General features: G+C 41.0%; 1 protein-coding gene across 2 annotated transcripts in view; it reads left to right on the top strand.

The window, feature by feature from the left end:
* LOC126106311 (molybdenum cofactor biosynthesis protein 1) overlaps positions 1-21,067 on the top strand; it is a 103,375-nt gene extending 82,308 nt beyond the window's left edge. The window contains exon 8 of one of the 2 annotated variants that reach the window (XM_049912536.1): positions 16,144-21,067. In XM_049912536.1, the coding sequence (XP_049768493.1) occupies positions 16,144-16,928 (785 nt within the window). In that variant the 3' untranslated portion in view covers positions 16,929-21,067. The remainder of the gene's footprint in view (positions 1-16,143) is intronic. The other variant, XM_049912537.1, reaches the window with a different exon arrangement.
* Positions 21,068-23,300: the final 2,233 nt, after the last annotated feature.

Raw genomic sequence — 23,300 nt, 5'->3', positions numbered from 1 at the left:
GCACAGCCCTCAAATAGCCTCGTTAGAAATGAGATGTGTCAGACATCTGTATACCATATTGGCCCAAAACATGACTGATCCATCTGCCTGCTAAACTTAAAAGACAGGACTGCAGGTCTGAAACTCATTTTTCACTGGAGCGGACACAAGTGAACAAGAATTCTCTGTGGTTCTGAACAGTAGCTGAGCACAAGCAGACACCATTCTGTTGCAATTGGTTAGCATTCATAGGTGTTCACTCATGTTCTGCCCATTATCAGTCTTTCGATGAACTGTCAAACGAAGTCTCCATCGTCTCTGCATTGGTGAGAGCAGGAGAGGGAGAGCTAAATTCTGGTGTTTCATCAGTGAACTTTTGTCTTCAACTCAAGATCTGTGAGTGGCAGAATGGTCTGAAGAGAATGTAATGTTTCTGATAACAGAATAGATGCTCGTGAATTCCAAGATGTCCACACCATAAATGCCAAATAAAAAGAAATACAATTGACAGAGAGTTTCCGAGGTACTGGGAACATGAGAAAGATGAGAATTACATTAGATACTTTCATCAGCCAGGAATCGAGTGAATAAGCACGAGCTTTGTATTTGTTTTTATTAAAAAAGAACAGCACAACAAAGTTCCTTGAAAGTAAACATGTACAAAAATGTATCTATCATGCTGATTAAAATTACGTACATACCCCACAAGCCACCTTAGTAATTTCTTGTCCTGTTCCACTCACAAATAGTGCTAGGAAAAATGATAGTCTATATGCCTCTGTACAAGCCCTAATTTCTCTTGTCTTTGTGGCCTTTACATGAATTGCAAATTGGTGGCTGTAGGCTCGTCCTGCAGTCAGCTTCAAGTACGAGGTACCTAAATAGTTTAATAGTGTTTTGTGAAAAGAATATCATCTTCCCTCCAGGGGTTCCTATTTGAGTTCATGAAGCATCTCTATAATACTTATGTGCTGGTCAAACTTACTGATGACAAATCTCTGAATTGGTTCAATGTCTTCCTTTAATCCAATGTCATGCAGATCCCAAACACTCAAGCGATGCTAAAGAATGGGTCACACTAGTGTTGTGTCCTTTACAGATAAGCTACACTTTCCTAAAATTCTTGCAATAAACCAATTTGGCCATTTGCCTTCCCTACAACCAATTTTGCTTGTTTCATGTCTTACTGCTTTGCAACAGTATGCCTAGGTATTTAATTGACATGACTGTCAAGCAGCATACTACTGATGCTGTATTCAAACATCATGGGATTTTTTCTTTCTCATCTGCATTAACCTATATATATATATATATATATATATATATATATATATATATATATATATATATATATATATACACACACACACACAGTAAGCTTCCATTCATCTCAGCAATCACAAATTTTGTCTAAGTCATCTTATATTCTCCTATAGTCACTCAATGACGACATTTGCTCATACACAATAGCGTCATCAGCAAACAGCCTCATAGTGCTGGCCACGTTGGCTGCCAGATCCTTAATGTACACTGATTAGCCAAAACATTATGACCACTGCCCACTGCAAGTTGGATGCTGCCTGGTGGCATTGCGGGCATGTGATGCGGTAACAAAAATGTGTAAATAGAGCAGACACAGACGGGGGCTTACTTTAGGGAAGATATGGGCTGCAAAAGGGGAAATCAGTTGAGATAAGACAAATGGCAGATTATTATTATGCTGAGCCTGTGACAAACATCTCAAAAGCGGCAACGCTGGTCAAACGTTCATGTGCTATCTATCACCAGGTGCTAAATGGTTAGACATCCGTGACTCTTCACAGAACACAGGGTTTGGAGGCATGTCTAGCTGCAATGTAAGATAGACAGTGATTTGTAGCAACTCTGCTGAAAGAGCACAATGCTGGTGGACCCACAAATGTTCCATAGCACACGGTTCATTGTAAATTCTGGAACAAGGAGCTCCGCAGCAGACCACTCCTACATGTTCACACGTCGACCCAACATCATCATCAGTTATGATTGCAGTGGGCATAGGACCATTGGGATTAAACCATTAATCAATGGAAATGTCAGCTCTTTGGGTGAATCCCATTTTTGCTACACTAGGTTGATAGGTGTCTCCACAAAAACTATTATCGAGGTGAATGGCAGCTCCAAATGTGCAGCACACCACGGATGCTGGCTGGTGGGAGCAGTATTATGCTTGGGAGACATTCTCCTGCACTTGATGGGACCTATGTTAGTAATCGAAGACATGCCGACAGCTGTGAACCACCTACGTCCCTTCGTGCTCGGTGTCTTCCCCGACAGCAATGTCATCTTTCAGCAGTATAATTGTTTGTGTCTTAGACTCAGAATCATGCTACAGTGGTTTGAGAAGCATTATAGTGACGTCACGTTGATGTCATGGTGGCCAAATTTGCCTGATGTAAAACTAAAGGAACTCATCTGGGTCACTATCGAGCATCATTACCACGTATGCAAATCAGTGATATGTTATTTACGTGAATTACAAGACCTGTGTGTAGACATCTAATGCTTCATACCTCCACAAACCTAACAGCAAACTGTCTGATCCCTGATATGCAGAATCAGTGATGTATTTTGTCCCAAAGACGGACAAAAAAGCTATTAAGCAGGTCATAATGTTTTGGACCATCAGTCTATATAGAGAATGAGAGTGATCCTATAGGTGACCCTGGGGCACTCCTGAGAATAACCCCGATACCCCTGTGTCTGATGAACACTCACCATAAAGGACGACATTCTGGCTTCCACTACACAAGAAGTCATCTCGAGCCATTCACATATCTTGAAACCTAATCTGTAATTTCACACCTTATCAACAGTCTGCAGTGGCGCGCTGTGGCAAACACTTTCTGGAAATAGCAATGTGAAATCTGCCTGTTACCCTTCATCCGTGATTTGCAGGATATCTTGTGAGAAAAGGGCAAGCAGAGTTTCACACGAGCGATGATTTCTAAATCTGTGCTGATTTGTGAACAGAAGCTTTTCTGTTTCATGGAAATCAAAGTGAAAATACATTCAAGAATTCTGCAGCAAACCAGTGTTAAGGCTATTGGTTTGTAATGTTGCGGGTCCATTCTTTTACTCTTCTTATATACAGGAATTACCGTGCTTTTTTCTAATTGCTTTGGACTTTGCATTAAGCAAGAAATCACAATAAATGCATGCTAAGTACAGGACCAATGCCGTAGTGTACTATTTGTCGAGAGACCCGTTGCTGAAATTTTGACATTATGTTGGCTAGACAGTAGGCTGTAGGATTCAGTTCTGATACTGCACAGCTCTCAAATTATACTTACTAGTTATTAGAGACATTTGATATCCATAGGTGACACCAGACCAAAACCAGACTGACCCAACTACCTGCTGAATCTGTGGGTCTTCACACTTGAGACATGCATTGGTACCTGGCCATTTCCACACCCTTCTACAAGGATCATCAGGTATCAAAGAAATGCTTCACTTATTGTGAAAGGAAAACAATACCACTGATCCAAGTTCCTTTCCAGGTGTTCCCTCACTCGTCTTCTTTCTACATCTACATCTACATCTACTTCTATGTACATAATCTGCAAGCCACCATATGGTGCATGCTGGAGGACACCCTGTATCACCACTAGTAATTTCCTTTCCTGTTGCACCTCAAACAGAATGAGGGCAAAATGACTTGTCTATATACCTCTGTATGAGCCCTAATCTCTCTAAACTTGTCTGCATGGCCCTTACATGGAATGTACATTAGTCGCAGTAGATTGTTCTGCAGTCAGCGTCAACAGCCATTTCTCTAAATTTTCTCACTAGTGCTCCTCAAAAAGAATGTCGCTTTCCATCCACCGGTTTCCATGTACATCATGATTATTTGTGCACCACATTCCCCGGGGGTTTGTACTGTAGTATGTAATGGACACTTAGAGGCCCCACTGAATGTGTCGAGATGGTTGTGTACCGTGTGAGTCAACACAGCTCTCCCCATTATCTGCAAAAAAGTCACAGTGCAGTTACAGTAAGTTCCCCTGAGGTACTACCTGTCAGCTATAATTTGAAGTTAGCAGTTGTCAGTTGTTGTTGGCTCTGAGCAATCTCTGCAGTGCAGATTTTTAACATTTTGTTACTGCAAAGGCTGTGGAATGTTCATATGACATCGCTGTAGCGTGTGCCAATTGTGGGGGTAACTTTCCAGGCTGACAAACATTCTTATTATAAAGTGACAATGCTTGGGCAGTCTTTAAGCATTAACACAAATTTTTATAATTTTATTTTTGTGGTTTAGGACAAAAACTGTGGTGGTAGTGTATTTCTCCTACAGCCCTTTTGTGAGCTGCTATTTTTGTGGCAAGTGTATTTCCCACTGTGAAAATGAGGCAATTTTTTTTCCGACTACACAAGTGACGATAGTAGTGATCTGACGATAAACAAAAACTTTTTGTTGTAGCAATTTTTATGCATCTGGTACAGTGTACTGTCACAAGATACCAGGTACATCTACAGATGGTAATATATATTCCCAAAAGTTTTGTAAAACCACTAAGTGCTTGGTAAGTATGCTTCCCGAGATTCACAAGACATATTAATTTTGTAATAAGTGTACTTCGCAAGCCTTTTTGAGAAACTATTTTGATGGAAAGCATATTTTCCAAGAGCCATTAAAACGCTGTTATTTGGTGGGCTGTATACTTCTCACAGCCCTAAAAGCTATATTTCGTAACAAAAAGAAGTAAACTGGTGCAGTCAGGATGCCAGGAGCATGCAGAAGTGGTTCAATGTATTCCCCAAAATGCAGTAAAGAAACACAGCTACTGCTAAGTATATCTCTTATGACCAGTAAAAGCCTTAAGTCACTCTTTGCAGCAGGTTGACAGACTGTACAACCCACGTGAGTCATACTGTCCCATTAACGAATGGAGAGACAGTGCACTCTGCTAAAGTAAATGAGAATGCAGGTTCGCTTTCACCTACATTACACAGTCAGTTGTACTTCGTAATTTCTGGTAGACAAAAGAATATTGAGAAAGGAGAAATGAAGGAAGATAAGTGTTTAATGTCCCATCAACAGTGAGGTCTTTAGTGTCTGAGCACGAAGTCTGATTATTTCAAGGATGGGACGGCTATTTATTGTGCCCTTTCGGAGGAACCATCTTAGCATTTGCCTGTAATGATTTAGAGAAAGCACAGGAAACCCAAGTCTGGACGGACTAGATGGAGCTGTAGAGAGCAAAAACTGTAGAGGAAAACAGAGATTGTAATACATCCAGCAGATAATTGAGGTTGTAGGTTGAAAGGGCTACTCTGCGATGAACAGGTTGCCACAGAAAAGTAATGCATGGACTTTAACTGTTAGTCATCCTGAATGTGAGTCTAGTGAGCTCACCACTGTGTCACCTTGCTCGATATGTTGTGAGAGAAGTTCCTGATTTAACCATTTTATGGGATGTGGGAAGTGTGCGTACCACCAACTGTATTTCTTTACTGTATTCCTGAGAACACATCATACGAGCTCTGTATGCACTTGGCACCAGATGTTAGTTTGCTGCACCAGCTGAACTTTCTGTCTGTTATGAAATGTAGTTTTTAATTGTCATGAAATGTCACTTGTTCCTTTCAGAAGCAGCTGCAACTATATGTGGCACCAAATAATGTTGTTTTGAAGGCCACTGGGAAGTATGCTTACTACCAAAGTAATTTTTCCATGATACAAGGGGAATATACTTACCACAAAATTAATTTCTTTTTTGGACTGCAGAAAGGATACTTACCACCAACTGACCATACTTACCGCTAATTTAGTTGTTTTACTATGCTCTTGGGAATATGTCGTACCTCCTTTGGATGTGGTTGACCTTTTGTGGTAATATGGTAAACAATTAGTGTCTGTCTGTCATGACGTCAGTACTGTTGTCACTTGTTACAACAGAACACATTGTTTCATTCTGCAATATACGCTATTGTGACTTGTCTCAGCTCGTTTCTTTAAGTAGTGTTAAATGAAGTTTCTAGGGTTGTAAAATAGTAGTAAATAGTCAAATAAAAACAGAAAATTCCTTTTTTTTCACATGTAATAGTAACTCAGAAAGCTTACTAAAGACAGTGGGAAGTATACTTACCACTATAGTTTTTTGCTCCTAAATCACAAAAATAAAATAATCGAAAATTATATGTAGTTGACACTTCTAAGATGGTGCCAAAACAGGGCTGCTACAAAAAATGTGCCCACAAATGGGTTAAAAACAAAGTATGCAAGTTGTGAGGGCAGTGTGAAACTTTTTTTAAGCACTGTATTTGAAAAATATCCATTTTGTTCCACTTCTAGAATGTTAGGTTTTGTGGATTTTTGCCTGTTCATTAATGGGTGTGGATGTGTTCAGTGGAGGCAAGTGTGTTGTGTATGATTTTTCTCAGTAAATATGTCCTACTGACATTGCAGTATATTTCCAATGTTCTGTATGCATCAAATGAAGTTTAAAAGCCAGTGAACTGCTGCTGTTGGTATGCCTCTTTATGTAAATGTCAGGGTTACTATTATTATTCGATACAGAAAGGAAGATTACCGGCTTAGCAATTTGCTGAAAATGAGTTCATTAAAGGGAATATTACAGTTAATGTCCTGTTGACGACAAATTAATTAGAGATTGGATGCAGCCCCAGATTGGAGAAGGAAATTGGCTGTGTCCATTTCAAAGCAATTTAAGAAAATCACAGGAAAACAATTGCTGAAAGTCCTATTCAGTACACAGCTGACTCCATAAAAATTAATACATTTCATACTGTGCTCGAGCACAGGCAATAAAAAACAATGAGCAAACATGATGTGTGTACTTGTTGCCTCAGGGTCTCCTGCGAAACTGAGGTGCTTGAGTAAGCTACATCACACTGCTTTGTTGTGTGCTTGTGTCAAGCCAATTTATGAAGTACACATCCCTCTTCATTTTTATATAACTTTGTTTTGAATGCACTGTACAAGAATATTGAATACCTTGAAAATTATCGAGTTCAGCCATTCATTCACATGTAATATTGCAACAGCTCCATCATCGATGAGAGCCTTCAGGGGTGTAAAACGAGTAAGCGAGAAGTGCCACTGAACTACTAACAACCATTTTCATCTACTACTAATCTGCTCACATTAATCATTATTGAAGGGGATCAGTTCTACATCATTTTATTTTTATAAATACTCGTATATAGAGAAGCAACTACTTGAAAAAAGCCAATGTTCTGCTACTTAAACTGCTCTGCCACTATTTTGATTTAATACTTCATGCTAAATGGGCATTTAATTTTACACAGGACACTGCCATCTAAACTTATTCTGATAAATTCTTATACTTCCTTCCTGTGTAATGCCCTTTATGCCGTCAATGCCACGTTGGGACCAGTAGAGTAGTTTCTGTTCCGTGGAAAACCAACCGTACCTGCACATAGGCTATTATTTCGATGGACTCACCACTTCAAAAGGCATTCCAAAGCTGCTGCCAGCTTCCCTCTGTGGAGTAAACCATGTACCATTCCTGTCTGCTCCTAGAGAATATGTTGCATGGCCAAATGTGGGTTTCTGTTAGAAAGTGTTTGTGCATTGTGTATCTGAGGTGGGACAGGTAGGTAAATTCACATTCACAGATCCAGGTAAATTATTGGTGGACTGGCTAATAAAGCATTTTTTACTTTAATTTTGAATATTTGGGGATTTCCAGATTGCTCCTAATGTTGGCTGGCAGATGTTAAAAGGGTGTTACACCTGAATATAAAACAGCTTTCTTAACCCTAAGCTTCAATGCATACTCTCGATGTAAATTATTTATATTGTGATTGTTATGGTTGCAAACTTTGCAATTAATGCTAAATTCTCTCTTGTCCATTTGAGCAGCTCAGTGGTCAGCATATCTTGCTGCTATGTGGAGGACCCAGGTCAAATTCCTGGTAATGCCTTTTTTTTTTAAGGGTGAAGCTACTCCACACCCACACTAACATGGTGACCATCACCAAAGTTCTACCATCACCTCCGTTTGGTTAGTTACAATTGAGGCGTACACAGGATGTGGGGTCACGATGTTGTCCATAGGATTACCCACTAATAAAGGCACTTTGAGGCGATAGAAGTGGTCGAGAAGTGAGCAGAAGGTAGCAGTTTTAAGGGCAGAGGGAGAAAAGTGCTGAGGCAAGCACCAGAGGAAAAGAACTTCTGCAATAGTCTGGACAGATAGTAAGAGCAGTATCAGTTTCTTAACTGTCTGCAAGGGTGAGGTTGTCGTTAGTTTTGGGTATCGTGCGATGCTCGATACCATTGTTGCAGCTTAAAACACTCTTTACGAGTGTCAGTCCTATTGAGGAGGGGTACTGCTGGGCTGGGCACCTGAGTGTCTCCTGGGCTACCTGCAGCATCTGTCCTTGTAACATGCCGAGGTCGTTATACGAGCGGTCAATTGGCCATAAAGCGATCCACGATTTAAGAGGTTTGGTTGGATATGTTTATGTTTAGCGTGCAATACTGCGTTCCCGTATTGCCAGTTGGTCAGCTAGATATTTGCAACTGGCAATGCCATTTAGTTTTGCTGTAACACAAGGATTCACCAGTGTTTATTTTGTCTGTGAGCTTGTGCTGTCCACAGGTGATTAATTGTCCCTAGATAGAAGTGTTTTTCAGCAGTTGTGTTTCCACCCGTGGTTGTGGTTGTAGTTTCCCAGGTTAAGAATGAAGGGATTGTCAGAGTGTCTCAAGTTCTTGTACAGTTGTGTGATGAGTTTTTTGAATACCTATGTGAGAGTCTCGAGGCAGTATTCTCTGTGAAGGTCCACAGTGTGTGTGTATCATGGAGCACTTTGTCCTGTATCACCTGTTGGCAGTAACCCCAGACTGGAGGTGCACGTATCGTCATAGTGTCGTGTACATGGACCTCGATACCCTCCTGTTCAGTGCGCTTTACCTGCTGAGCTTAGAGTAACACTGTTTGAGCCTTGCATTTGGTCAGTTGGCTTGTCACTGAAGTATTTGACTTTCACACTGAAACGTATTGGGCGTGTGTGTAGTGTTATTTTTCTGCAGTCTTAATGTGTGAGGTCCTGCCCACTCATCTCGTATAGGGTGCCTAAAGAATGCTGCATTCTCAAAATGCTACACAACAATTCAAGCAAACTACATTAATAGTTTTTATTACAAACAAGAAGCTTGACAATGCTTAACCTGGAATTTACAATGGTGTCGCAAGCGATAGGCGACATGCAGTATAAATCCTAGTCCTTTGTTATATACAATGTTTGTGCAAGTTTGACACACAGTTTGTGGATCACTAATAACTGTTATTGTAGCATTCTGTGCTAGGCCTGTCCGTATACTGTCCTAATCCTGTCCAAATACTGAGTGGCCAAGGCTGGCAGGAGCGGCACTTATATTCTCGTTGTCTAGGGGCCTGCTCCCGTCGTGGGGCGGCCCTTGGCAGCGGGCTATTGGCTGACGGTGCGTTCACTGCATTTTTTGCTCTTGCGATCTTAATTTTCATTCCAGAGCTTGTGGGTATGCCAGAACACTTAATGTTTGTGCAGTTGTTATGGTTTGTCAGTGAACAGAAGTGCTTCACACTTATCAACGTTTGCTTTAACACACTGTCATTCCAGCTAAGGCTCAGCAGTTTTGTTTGCAGTCGTGAATTATGCCTGATGGGTTCCAGTCTTGCATTAGGATGGCAGTGTCATCTGCGTAGATGGCCGCCATCGTGTTTTGTTCAGTTGGAAAGTCATTGACGTAGAGATTAAACAAGAGGGGCCCTTGGATGCTGCCTTGGGGTAATCCCACTTGTATACTGTGTTGTTTTGACTGTTTGCCCTGAACGTCGGTGTTGAAGCTTCTGTTGGTGAGACATGAGTGTGTAAGATGTATGAGCTCGTCGGGGAGACTAGCATTGCAGAGTTTGCGAATGAGACAATTGTGCCGTAGGTGACTGGAGGCCAGGAACAGCGCTCCTGTAGCTTTGTTGGTGTTGGGTGTGTGTGTGTGATATGTTCTACTACATGGAGGAGTTGTTGTGTTGTGGAGTGGTGATTGCTGAATCCAAATTGCTCCAGTCTCAGCGAGTCATTGGTGTTGCAGTGCATAGTAAGATGTTTGAGAATCATCTTCTCAACAATCTTATTCAGGGAGCCCAGCAGGCTGATGCCTCCGTAATTTTCTGGTAGGGAGTGGTATTTCCCTGGCTTCCTGAACATCACGACAGGGAAGTGTTGATGTTGTAGAATGGTATTCGTCATATGTGTGAGATACTCTATAGCTTTATTCGTGAACTCCTGGAGGACACAGTTTTGAAAGTGATTGGGACCAGGAGCTTTTCTAGCTGTTTTGTGCTTAATAACCTGTGTAATTTCATGTCTAGCAGTATGTATTGTTACGTTGCATTTGGGCTGGGTTACAAGCCATGTAACCTCCTGGTCCATTTCAAGTAGCAGTGCTGGCTTGGAAGGAGCCAGATTCAGTGTGAATGATGTTGCTAGTGTTCTGGTCATCAGCTCATGCTTCTCCTCCATGGAGTATGCTGGTCTGTAAGGTATTTGTAAACTTTAGCATTTCTTCTTGGTGGAGTGGACAGCTAACTGCCACACTCCAGGTCATGGTGTGCAGCCCTGTGAGTGTATTGTCCCAGTTTGTGGTTTTAAAAGTTTTAATTTACCCTGTATGATCCCCTGGAGCCTGCTAATATGCTGTTTGTACAGCCAGTCAATCTCATTGACATCGGCCCCTATATTTCTGGGTGCAGGGCCATTGAGCATTCTTGTGGTATAAGTACTGTAATGGTGCCTGTTATTGCATCCTGAACTGCGGTGGTAAGGGCTTTGACAGCTTCAACAAGTTTCCTGCTTTGTGTAATTTTGGGAATTTGTGGGATACGACTTCTCAAGCATTTCCTTGAACAATGCCCAATTCACGCGCTTGTAGCTCAGTATCCTGTGAGATTCATCATACTGCTGTGTTTCTTCCGTGTAAAGTATTACAGGTGTTTGGTGAGGCCAAATCGTGTATAATTTCAATGTTGATTGTGACTATAATGCCTATCACATCTAATGCCTATCACATCTAGTCTCTGTTCCCTGTTTTAAGTGTCACCTCAGCTGGCACTAGTGTAATGTAGTTTGGGCGTAGTGCATGTTCGCATAGTTTTTTGCTATTGGTGTTTGATCTTTGTTAGTTCCAAGCAGAGTGTTTAGCATTAAGATCACCAATGGCTATTAGTCACTATGCTATGTTGAGTATTGTGCTGATGTCGCTTGTTATGATGTTACCAAACCAATTGTATATCGATATCAATGTAGTGTTCACTCAGTTGAACTTGACCCTAACAGCTGTGGCTTCTAGTCTTTCAGGTTCAGAGATCTTGATGTTTGTGTATTCTTTGTCTCAATAAGTGATGATTGCTGTTCCACCTACAGTTGTGCCTTCAGGTGGTCAGTACAGTAGATGTAATATCTTGGGAAGAGTAGTTGTTTGTGTTACGATGAAGAGCCTCAAGAGGATCTTAAGCCACGTGAGTGGGGAGTAGTGTCTCCACTATGCCTCTGATTGTGGTGAGAATGTTTGTTATGTCAGCCAAAGTGTTGGCGGTGGTGTTGGTGGCTGGTGGTCCTTATGTTGATGTACTGGATGGGCTGGCTTATGTGTTATTCATGGTTCGTATTTCATCTGGGGTCACCTGTGTTATTGCTGTGGTGAGGGGAGCAAGAGTGTGAGTTACGGTTACATTGTTCCTTTGAATGTGTTCCTATGTTTGTTTGGTCTGTTGTTGGTGTATTTGTTGTGGTGTGATAGTGTCCCCTCTTTGGTTTTTTTGGGTACCTCCGTTTCATTTCGTGTGTTTGTGTGTCTTCTGTGATATCACGAGTGTCACAATCTGGCCCAGACAGAGTTGACTTGGTGTTGTCTGGGACCGGCAGTGTTGTCATCAGTACAGGGGCAGTTTCTAGCATTGCAGGTGTGGGTTGTGGTTCTGTTGTTGTGGGAGTGTGCCATGAGTTTGTGGAGCTCTGTGCGTCCTCAGTTCATCCACTTCCACTGACAATGCCAGTAAAAGAGATTCCAGACCTTACTGGTTGGGGGGTGGGGAGTGTCTTGGAGCTGTTCTGGTTACCACTTGTCTGTCTTTGGCACTTTTGCACCTTAGAGCTTCTTTGTATGCTGCACACCATCTGTAGTTTGCACATGGACCCCTCCACATTTGGTACATTTGATAGTTGTACCAAGTTTAAAGTGTCGTGCTACACAGTTACCAGTGCATTTGCGGCACCGTGTGCCAGATCACATCGGGGGCCGCACGGCCAAACTGCTGGCAGTGGTGGCACTGTTGGGGGACACACGGAGGTGTGTATATTTCTACTACGACCATGTGAAGCAGGAGCATCTGCGTCAGAAAGTTGCAGGAGTAAACTAAATAGTTTGGCTGCAGTCTGTGTGTCACGAATCCCAGAATTCATTTCATGCTTTCACAGTCCCAGCTGAGAGCTGTGATTATATCATGAAGAATGTCATTGAGGGTTGTGATGTCAACTCCTTTCACGATGTACATTCGAGTTTTTCCCCCGTGGGTGCTATATTTATGATACTCAATTCCCCCAGCTTTGAGGAATTTCAGGAGATTGGTGCAATCTGTTTTGTTGCATACATACAGTGATACATGGTCCCTTGGGAGTTTTGTGTTTGGTATATGGTGGGGAGTGACATTTTACAAATGTTTAGCTTGCCGAGGCAAGTGTAATTGTGTATTATGACCAGTGGGAAGCCAGTCGGTGTAGTGTTCTGCGTAGCGGCTGGGGTAGTGTTGTGTAGTTGAGGTGCTGCAGAATTGTTTGCATGGTCCCTCATATTACCGATGCTCGGAACTGGTGTTGGTAAAAGCTCGCTGCATTTGCCGTGTGAGTCAGTAGGCTCAGTTGTTCGTGTATGTTGCTGCTGATTGCATTTTGGACCCACCAGCTTCCAAGGTCCATCTTTGTTCCTCGGAGCTGTCACTTCCAGCTCGAGGACTACTGCGGTGATATTGAGGGCCTCTCTAGTATATTCACTGGTGGTGTGACTGGTGTTGGTGTTGGTGTTGCTGTTGCTGTTGTGTTGCTTCCACTCAGTCGGACAATGAGCTCGTGCTGTTTCCGAGCCATTGCTTCTTGATTGGTGGCAGCGAAGTCCAGATTCAGCTGGTTCATCACTTACTGATAGGTGGCAAAGCAAGACAGAAACGTCGAAGGGAACAGATGGCATTCCTGCCTCTTGTGCTGCAGTCTTGCTACGGGTCATCGGGTGGGATCTGCTCGGTGGATCTGCCGTCTTCCAGACACGAGGATACTTTTATTGAGGGTAGAATGTGGATATGAGAAAATTTTACTTTTTTGTCTGAAAAGACAATTTTGCTTTATCAGTGTACATACAGAAGAGGAGAGTCCTTATGACTCACTTGTGCAAGATGCAATGCACAGTGCAAGAGAGCACGGGTGGAAGACAGCATCCTGTGTTGGACAGTGTTGTCCAATGTGAACGTGCCCCGGACACTGAAATACCCTATTAAAGAATGGGAGAGTCACACTGGGGAAGTTGCAACCGCAGTTGCAGGAACTTCGAGCCAGAACTCTTGGCCACCTAGCACTGTCAAGTGTGTAGCAGTGTGTGCTTGTTAGTGACACTCCAAAGAGTGTCCTGTGGCAGCTACGCCAGTTTTAGCGTATGTGTAACACAAATATCCTCTCGCAGCTAATGCAGGTACAGGCAGCTGCTCAGCTGCGACTCACGTGTAGTACTGCCCATGGTTTTCCTTGGTGGGAGGACTGGAACGAGGTGCACCAAGCCTTGTGATGCTCATTGAGGAACTGTTGGAGTGAGGCGTAGTGACTCTGAGGTCAAGAAAGCCCGCAGTGACCAGAACAGGTTGTGCTGACTCCCCCTCCCCCCCCCCCCCCCCCCTCCCCCATACTGCTTTCAGTGATTCCATTGCAGAGGATTACACTGTGGTTGGTCATCTGGTTCTGATGTGGGCCAGAACATGAAGCTTTCCTTTGCTTTTTTTTGCTAAATTGACTCTTACTTCTGGACACAAACACCTATGCAGAGCAAATGTATTGGTATCCAGGGTTTGGTTATTTAGGGGGGGGGGGGGGGGGGGGGGGGGAGTGACGATTTGTTATTGTTTCCACCCCCCCTCGCCCAGCTTCCTTCAAAAATGCAACTTGCTAGCAACCTCGCTGTTAGCATACGACAGACATCTACAATTTTAATAACAATAATAAACACACAAAAATATATTAAATTATTCAATATAATAGTAACAATACAAATAGGTGGATCAAAGAAGGAAGAAAACATAGAACAAACAAAAGAACTTCAGAAAGTGTACAAACTGACATGGACACACTATAATAAAAGAAACATTTCAGTACAAGGCAAACACATGCACTACAATACAGTTATAGTATCAGAAGCACTCTTTACGTCAGTTATAGTATCAGAAGCACTCTTTGCATCAGAAATGACCACAATCTGAGGACCAGGCACCACAAAGCAGAAAGAATACAATGCAAAACCCTCAGAAAATTTTTTGGAGCAATGCACAGAGATGGTATATGGATGAAGAGATCAACCAAAGAATTATAAGAACACAGAGGCAGATTCAGTCATGATCAGAAAACACCGACTAACATTCTGTGGACACATACACACAATGAACAGCGACAGATTCACAAAGGGATTTAGGATGTAGTAAATGCCTTAATAATAATAATAATAAAAAAAAAAACCAGTTGGTTTCAAGAAATAGAAGAAGGCTAAAACGCGCAGGAATCAGAATGGAAATGATGAATGAAAGAGACAAATTCAGAAACAAAATTATGAACATAAAACATGAAGTAAAGGGAAGGAAGAAAACAGAGAAAATATGTACATATCAAAGGAAACAAGAACACAGTCAAAGAATGAAAAGATTTTGGGAAGAGAAAAGGGAGGAGGAAAGAAAGAAAAAAGTGAACAATCACGTAATAACCAAGTTGAACTCTGTCAAAGTGTGTACTCACCATCATTATTTCAATAAACATTATGACTGAACAGAGGTCTGCAAACACATGTGAATGAGGGGAATGCTGTTTCTATCAGTGATTTCCAACTGTGTTCAGGAAGTCATTCTTTCTGTTGTTGTTGTATCGGATCTGTTGTTGACAGCTGGTATGTTCAACCCAGTGGTGTGCAGCTTTACCCGGCTGGAATGTTGTCAATCAGACCAAAAGCATGTCCTTGTGGGCAGAGCCTAGCACGAGCAACTGAAAAGTGTCCTTTATTAAATGTAGCTTGTCATTTCTGGAAGTACTTGGCATTTTTGAGACACTTCTGTTTCCACGCTACCTCCTTCTCCAAAAGTTGTGTGTGCATTTGGAAATTGTTGATGTAAAAAATATAAAGACATCGTGTCATTCTGCGACATCTGCCTGTAGTGTGCATTTTGGGGTGCATGTACGATACAAGGCATTTAGGTATGGTGAGGTTACTTAGCCATTAGTGTTCACAATGGCTGGCATAAAGGAAACATGACAAGTATTACATTAGAAAGCAACAGCGATAGCTTTCCGACCGCATAAATTCTGCTAGGCAGAGTCAGAAGCAGACACAGTGGCCTGTGCCAGACACAAGGGTTGGAAGTGGCTGGAATGTGAGTCGTGGGACAGAGAGAAAGAGAGAGAGACAGAGAGAGAGAGAGAGAGAGAGAGAAAACGAAAACGAAAACACACAGACAGCACCATAAAGCATTCCCCATCTCTTTCCGCACAGAATGCACCACACTGCTGCCTTCTTAAGTGCACCCCAGTATAATATGTTGTTTGGGAAGTGGGTGGCAGTTATCACCATTGTCACGACTTCCCCTTGTATCCACTCCTGCAAGATTGTGAAATCTACAGCCACTGAGGAGATTTATGTGAGATGTTCCTATCAACTTTGTGTAATATTCATATTGCACACTTCTGCAGACAAATCAGATTTTCGACCTTAGCTTAGGAAAGAAAAGAATCATCACCGATCATTAAGGTTCAAAGAACTTGTCTTGAACATGAATGCTTAAAAATTCTTTTGTAGTTAACCTATTTTCAGATTATGAAGAGTTCTTTGTTAAGCATGTATTTTTGTTCCAGGTGGCACTGACCTTGATGGCTGCAGTGATGTCGTGAAGGCACAAAGTCGGAAGTTGTTAAACCTTCAGAAACAAGATTTTCAAAAGTACTTCTTCTCAGATACCAATATTCCGCCCCTGTTTGTGTCGGATACACAGATGTCTCAGTTGTTATCACATAATTTGAGTGTAGTGACTGAATCTAGAAAACAGTTTCTTTTGCTTCCCTGTACCTCAATCATTATGTGCAATGCAGGACTCCTAACAAGACAAACGCACAGAGCACAGCCCTCTGTCTTCTCTTGTCGTTTCTGCAGTTCGGGAGCACAGTCTGGAAGTCTGACTCATGTCGACCGGACCGGCAGGGCGAAAATGGTCGACGTGGGTTCGAAGCCGGTGACAGAACGGACTGCTACAGCACGAGCAAAGGTTTTTGTGGGACCCGAACTGATGAAACTCGTACGAGAAAATGGCCTGAAGAAAGGTGACGTACTTAGCGTTGCTCGCCTGGCAGGAATTGTGGGGGCCAAGCAGACGTCCAGCCTTATCCCTCTGTGTCATAACATATCTTTATCCTCTGTGGCTGTGGACATTGAACTGGACTCTGCTCTCAATTGTGTGATTATAACTGGCACAGCAAAGTGTAGAGGGCAGACGGGCGTGGAGATGGAAGCTCTCACTGCTGTATCGGTGTCTGCCTTAACAGTGTACGATATGTGCAAAGCTGTGAGTCATGACATTGTGATATCTGAAATAATGCTTCTGGCCAAAAGTGGGGGAACTAGAGGAGACTTCCACCGGACATGAGCATCAGTGTGGGTCAATGAAATAAGTTAAGTATACCTGGTGTGATGTAGGCAAATTTCAAAGTCTGTTCGTAGTTTTCATAAATTATATACACATCGAATTGGCCTGAATATAAGTTGCACCTTTAATTTCGAAAAAGAGAGAAACTTAATTAAAAATAATGTGTCAAGTTACCCATTTACAAAAGCTTTTCAAAATGTGATTACCCTTAACCACTTTTTTTGTAGTACACTGTAGATAAATTACACATAAAAACAAAGCTTTCAGTTGCAGTTTTCATGTAAGACACTGTTAACTTCACTAACAGTCATTGTTTTGTCACTGTCAGTATTTTTGTCACTCTCCTCCCAAAGTACAGTGCCGTCGCTACAATCCCGGGCATTGCATGTAGAGCATTTCTTGAACCGTACCTTTAAAAAGCACATCTGTTAGATGAATAACTGTTGAAATTTGCAACGTAACTGTACCGAATTCCAAAATTTTCTCTCAATGTTGTGCTTCATTGGTGAAGAATAAATTATATTCTTTAGTTAGAGAAAAACTGTGCCTGTCCCATTGTCTAAAATAGTGAAACTGTGAGAATGGTAATACAGAGGGGTGCAGAAAAATGTAGACTCTCTTTGATAGTCAATATTGATGGAACAAAATGGCAGAGTGTCAAAATTCTTGCATGGGAGGAAGATCATTTTGTGTGTTCAAAGTGACACCTGTTAGCAGCCAAGCAACATCAATGCTGCTGAATTGTTGACTGAAGTACAGCTGTCAGTGTTGCCGGTGTGGTAGCTGCACAGGATGTCTTGATGGTTTCTCATATCTCATGGGTTCTGTTGGTAAACTTTGTTTGTAGAGGTCCCCCATTGGTAGAAGTAGAGAATTGTAAGCTCCCGTGACCTAGGTGGGCACTTGACAGCTCCTCTTCGACTTATCCATTGTCCAGGTAGATTTTCATCTAAGTAGAGTCTGATATCTCTGTGGTGGTGAGGCGGAGTACAGTCTTGTAGGTAAAAATCTTTTATTTTCAAACACCTCTTTGATGGCTAATAAAATCAATGTTTGCAGCATATGATACACCTCACCAGTTATGTACCTTCAAAGAAGAATGGGTCAGAGAAACAATACTATGACGGACCACACCACACATTAACACAAAGTGAAGTAACATGTTTGTCCATGTGAACATGAGGATTTTCAGCAGCCCGGTACACGCAGCTATGACAGTTTACATTACCATTCAGGTTGAATTGCGCCTCATTAGGCCAGATAACCTTCCCTGCAAACCATTATCCTCGTGAAGCCTGGCTTCAGACCACTCGTAGCGCTCCATCCTTCGATTCAGGTTGTCCTCATTCATAGTGTGAAACAATCTTGGAATGTACACTTTCCACTTTGCAGTCTTCAGAATTTATCATGCACTTGATCGGCTTACCCCACTTCCCCATACACCCTGCTTCATAGATTTTTGAGATGATCTAGAAAAATGTTGCAATACAGCAGTGCTGGAACCTGGAGGTTGATGTTCTTGTTCGGCGGACCTTTCTTTGTGCACATTTTAAACAGTATTGTCGGCTTAAAATTTATCCCAAATACAATAAATTGTTGTATATGTTGGTGGCTGAGATCCGTACACATTATGCCATTGCCATTGTACCTCCATCGTGTTTTCGTACTAACAGTACCACTTCAGTACAGCCTTGCATTGCTCAAACAATAGTTGTACTTCATTCAGTGCTGCGTTGTCATCTGCTGGAAACCCACATGACGAGATCTGTTGGGAAAACAGTGGTTTATGCTACCACTCAAAATTGCAGCCATATAACACTTTGTTCCAAAGGTAATAACTATCAGAGAATGTCTACATTTTTCTGGATCCCTCTGTAGTCACTACCTAAATGGGATATCAACAAAGAGAATGTTTGCATTGCTACCTCATACACAACAATTGATTTACAAACTGTAGTGATATTTTTGTTTCATTTCAAACTTAAGAAGAAGCACTACAGTTTAGGTTTCTATGATTCATAAAAGTCCCAGTTTTTATGGGGTGTGCTGTATACTCTAATTTTTTTGGACATTTTTTGTAGAAATGGTGTAGCTTATATTCAGGCCAGTATGGTACCTGTTTCCATCCTGTTTTAAGTCTTAATTCAAAATATTTATCTTTCTTTTTCCAATACCTGATCAATTTGAGAGAGATATTTAAAACAAAAAATAAGCACTAGCAAGTACGTTAATTTGCTATTGTTAAAACTTTTTCTCGTGCATGTTCTCTACAATTTTGATATGACACCACCTCCACTCTTATCTTGTTGCCAGTAAAAAGTGAGTAAGTAGGTCATTAAACTCTCTCTCTCTCTGTGCCCTCCCCCAGCTGTGTGGTAGTGTCCTCTGTGTTGCTCTATTGTTTCAATTTTTGATGATCCTGTGCTGTGATGTTGAGGTATAGTGTATATCAGCTCTTTTTTCCTAGGATCAGGTTGTCATTGCTGTGTTCATTGATGTAAAATGACACTTTTTTAACAGTTCCTAAAAGGTGCACCACTTCATTGACACTTTTGCTCAGGTGTAGAGCATATTGGCCAGACTAATTTACATGTTTCAGCTTTATACTGTATGGTATCCTCTTTTTTTAAAGGCCTATTATCTTTCTTGTGTGTGACTTGTCCAGAGATTGAAAATGTTATATTTTGTAAGTTACCAATCCAGAACAGGTTTCTGTCAATTTGATTCTTCAGGTTTTTCCAGAAGTTTGCTGAAATTCCCAAGTTGTCCTTTGCACAGTCAGTCATCATTGTTTTCCTCGCATATTTCGGTAACATTAGTCGTTGCTTTTACAAAGTGCTACTTGAGACTGATCGTCAGATGGAGCAGGTCTGTAATTTGTTCCCTCTGCCTTCCTGCTTCATCTACAATCTGCTCTGACAGACACCATCTTCAGGTATCCGTGTTGCGTGATATTCCGAGTGCAATCTACACTCACGGGCATGATCCTCGTGTGTTATGTTTTCAGTCCAAGCTGGCTGGTAGAATTCTGTTTGCGGGCTGTCCCAGTTTGGGGACAAGATCGGCAGGGCATGAAAGCCTAATCTTTCATCTTTCAGTTAACTCAAATGTCGAGTGTCACTTTTTTCATGTACTGCGGTTACAAATATAAGAAAATGAAAATTTCTCAACATAGTCATGTTTCTTTTCAATATGTTTCTCAGATCAGTACACTGCAATGTAAATACTTCATTAAAAGAATGTATTTTTGATTGTTTCTTCAGTCAAAGATGCATTGCCTTTTTGGCTTAACAATCAATGTTAAATCATTGTCCCTCAAATAATCCTGCAGGGGTTTGACAACATGAGACCATGGCTTTATGGAGAATCACCTAGAATTAGCTGCCGTCTTTTCTGACATGATTTTAAATCAATGCTATCATCACTGTTTCTTTTGCTTAGGGTTTTGAGTCTAGGAATGATGCAAACAATCAGCAGTTTATTTCTTTCTTTCGTGATCTTTTTTCTCCTCCCTAGCCCCCTTTCTTCTTTCATTTGGTAGTCTCGAGCAAATTGAATATTCCTGCTTTTGTTTGTATTTATTAATCTGTTTGTGCCTCTAATTCTTAAAAGAATTCATTATGACACTAATACTCTGAAGCAGCAGCAGCAAATTTGGGGGAAAAGAGCTGCATTCATTTATGCTGTTGTAAAATGGAGGAATTGGTTGTAGTTGGAAAAAAAATCTGCCTTTTACAGCTGCTGATTTTTGTCATTTATTTTATGTAGCCCACCCATGATCTACAATCAGGTCTTCCTTTTTACGTTGTATTTTTTATAAGAATGTTGAAATATAGATGATTGTTATGCATCTTTGCAGCAGCTAAACTTGAATATTGTACTTAAAAATGTTATTTGTTGTCTTTTTTAAATTAAATTGTTATGTTTAAGAAGTGAATTAAATAATTGTTATCTGTGACATAATTTTGTAGCAGCTAAAATTAAATGCTGGTCTTCAATATTTGGGGTATGATTGTTGTACTTAGAAAATGAATGTGTGCCTTGTGCACTATGTTGTTACAGTAATTTGGAGTTTATTTTGTACATCATCTGGTGTAAATTATAAGGAATTTAATAAAGGTGAAAGTAATAATGCTGTTCTTCTAGTGTTTTCTTCCATAAATTATTTGAAAAATTCCAGAAAGGGATCATACACTTCACACAGTGGAAGAGGTCACTAAACAAAATTGTGTGATGTCTTCTCACATGTGCTACTTCATGCTTGTACCTGGCAGAACATCTTGGCAATGCCCCTTGTTATTATCACCAGACATCTCTTGATGCACAAAGCTGTCAAGGTAGCTGCTGCTCCTTTTGTACACATTACACGCCATCTTTCCTGCAGTGAATTCAACGTAGAATTCCAAGCTTTTGCTGATTTGGGAGGCTGTGGCCTGTTACTAAGAGCTTGATGACCAAATAATGAAAAAAAAATGGTGTGCTATTCATTATATAAAGGAGAGGTTGAGTCACAGTGTGACGCAAGGAAAAGGCTGCTGTGTGAGTTGTGCTTGTTTGAATGTGTGTGTGTTTTCTACTTTAAAAGAAATCCTTTTGGCCAAAAGCTCAGATCTATAGCAGTCTTTTCCTTATGCCAGTCTGTGGCTCAAAATCTCTATGTGGCGAGTAACAACCTATCCTTTTCATAGTATTGTCATTATTCCATCCTGGATGTTCCAATGTTTGATGTTCAGATAACTTACAGCCATGCAAATGGGTAATGTCTTTAACGTGTCAGGATTTTCATAGGTGAACATTCCATCATTTTCTGCCACAAATTAAATAAGACATTACAGTGCAAAGCACTTTACATCCTCAGTGAGTGAAGCTGCATCAGTGTGGAAACACACAGTATATGCAGGAAGGTAACACACAGCGCCAATAATAATTAATACCATGACACAGTCAAATTTGACTGACTTCAGATGTTATTGATAGTGAAATATTAAACGAGAACAGGTGATCAAATAGCACCAACACTGTCACTCCGTTGTTTGACCCCAACAATACAATTCCAAACAGAATTTAAGCAAAAACTTCTGTGTCTCAACAGCTTCCTTAATAACACTATTCCAGTAACTGGACATGCGTATTGAAATATCCGTGTTGTATATTAGATTCTATGACCTGTACCGAGGTAATATTTTGCGGTTGCAAATTTTCTTGACTATTATTAAGTGTGTGTGTTGCTTATGCCCTACATACGAGTCCTCCAAGCTACTGATGATCTGACCAATGTACGACATGCCGAAATGCTATGGCTGCATGGGGAGATACAATTAAATCTCCCCCCCCCCCCCTCTCTCTCTCTCTCTCTCTCTCTCTCTCAAGATCAGCAGGTTCAGGAATCTAACACAGAAAGAATTTAATCACAGTTTCTTTTTCATCTCTATCATACAATGTAGTCCAAATTTTTGCTAATATAGAAATAACATTTTGTGATTTATGTTGTGTACTCTTCAAAAGATCTAATGATGTCCTCATTCCTTTCTTATAAACAAAACAAGAAAAAACTGACAATAATTGTCATTAAAATAAAACACAGAAAAGTGTCTCCATAGCATCAATGAGCACATCCTTTCAGCACCTTTGGCCCAGGCAGTGAACACAGCAGCGGTCAGTCTATGACTTGCAGCAGGTGAATCCCAGTCAGCTGCATTGCTCATGCACCCACATAAATAATAATAAACAAAATCTAACAATACACATAACCAAGGCTTGATTTGTGACAGTATACCGCTGATGACGAAAAAAATTAGACCCAAAGATTTTGAGATGTGGTACAATAGAACTTTTGCTCTAGTTGAAGTGGTAAGATACAAATGTTGTATTCACACTTTTAAAAAGCTCAGAAAAGTGTTATAACTTTTTCAGAAGTCTAAATCAAACTATGGAAACTCTCGGTTGGAACTTAGAAATATAGGAAATGAGAAGAGTGCTACTTACTATAAATTCATGTTAAGAAGTCTATTTTTTTTCTTTTAATAAATCTAGCACTGCATATTACTGCCAAATTAGTCATTACCTATGATTGCCCCAGTGGCAGAAGTATGTATAATAATGTCAAAAAGTTTGTGACACTACACACTAGGAGAAGCTCAAGTTTCAGATACATGTTGATTGAGTTCTTGATGATGCTATCTACATGTTCATCCACATTCTGCAAATCACTATGAAGAGTATGGCAGAGGGTACATCTCACTGTACCAGATATTAAAGCTTGTTCATGTTTCAAGACCATTTAAATCTTTCTCTGCATGCTGTAATTAATCTAATATTGTCCTCACGGTCCCTGTGGGAGCAGTAGTTACGAGGTTGTAGCATATTCCTAGA

The sequence above is a fragment of the Schistocerca cancellata genome, chromosome 10, assembly GCF_023864275.1.
Source record: "Schistocerca cancellata isolate TAMUIC-IGC-003103 chromosome 10, iqSchCanc2.1, whole genome shotgun sequence".
In the NCBI taxonomy this organism is placed as follows: Eukaryota; Metazoa; Arthropoda; class Insecta; order Orthoptera; family Acrididae; genus Schistocerca; species Schistocerca cancellata.
This window is presented reverse-complemented; position numbering and strand designations above follow the sequence as displayed.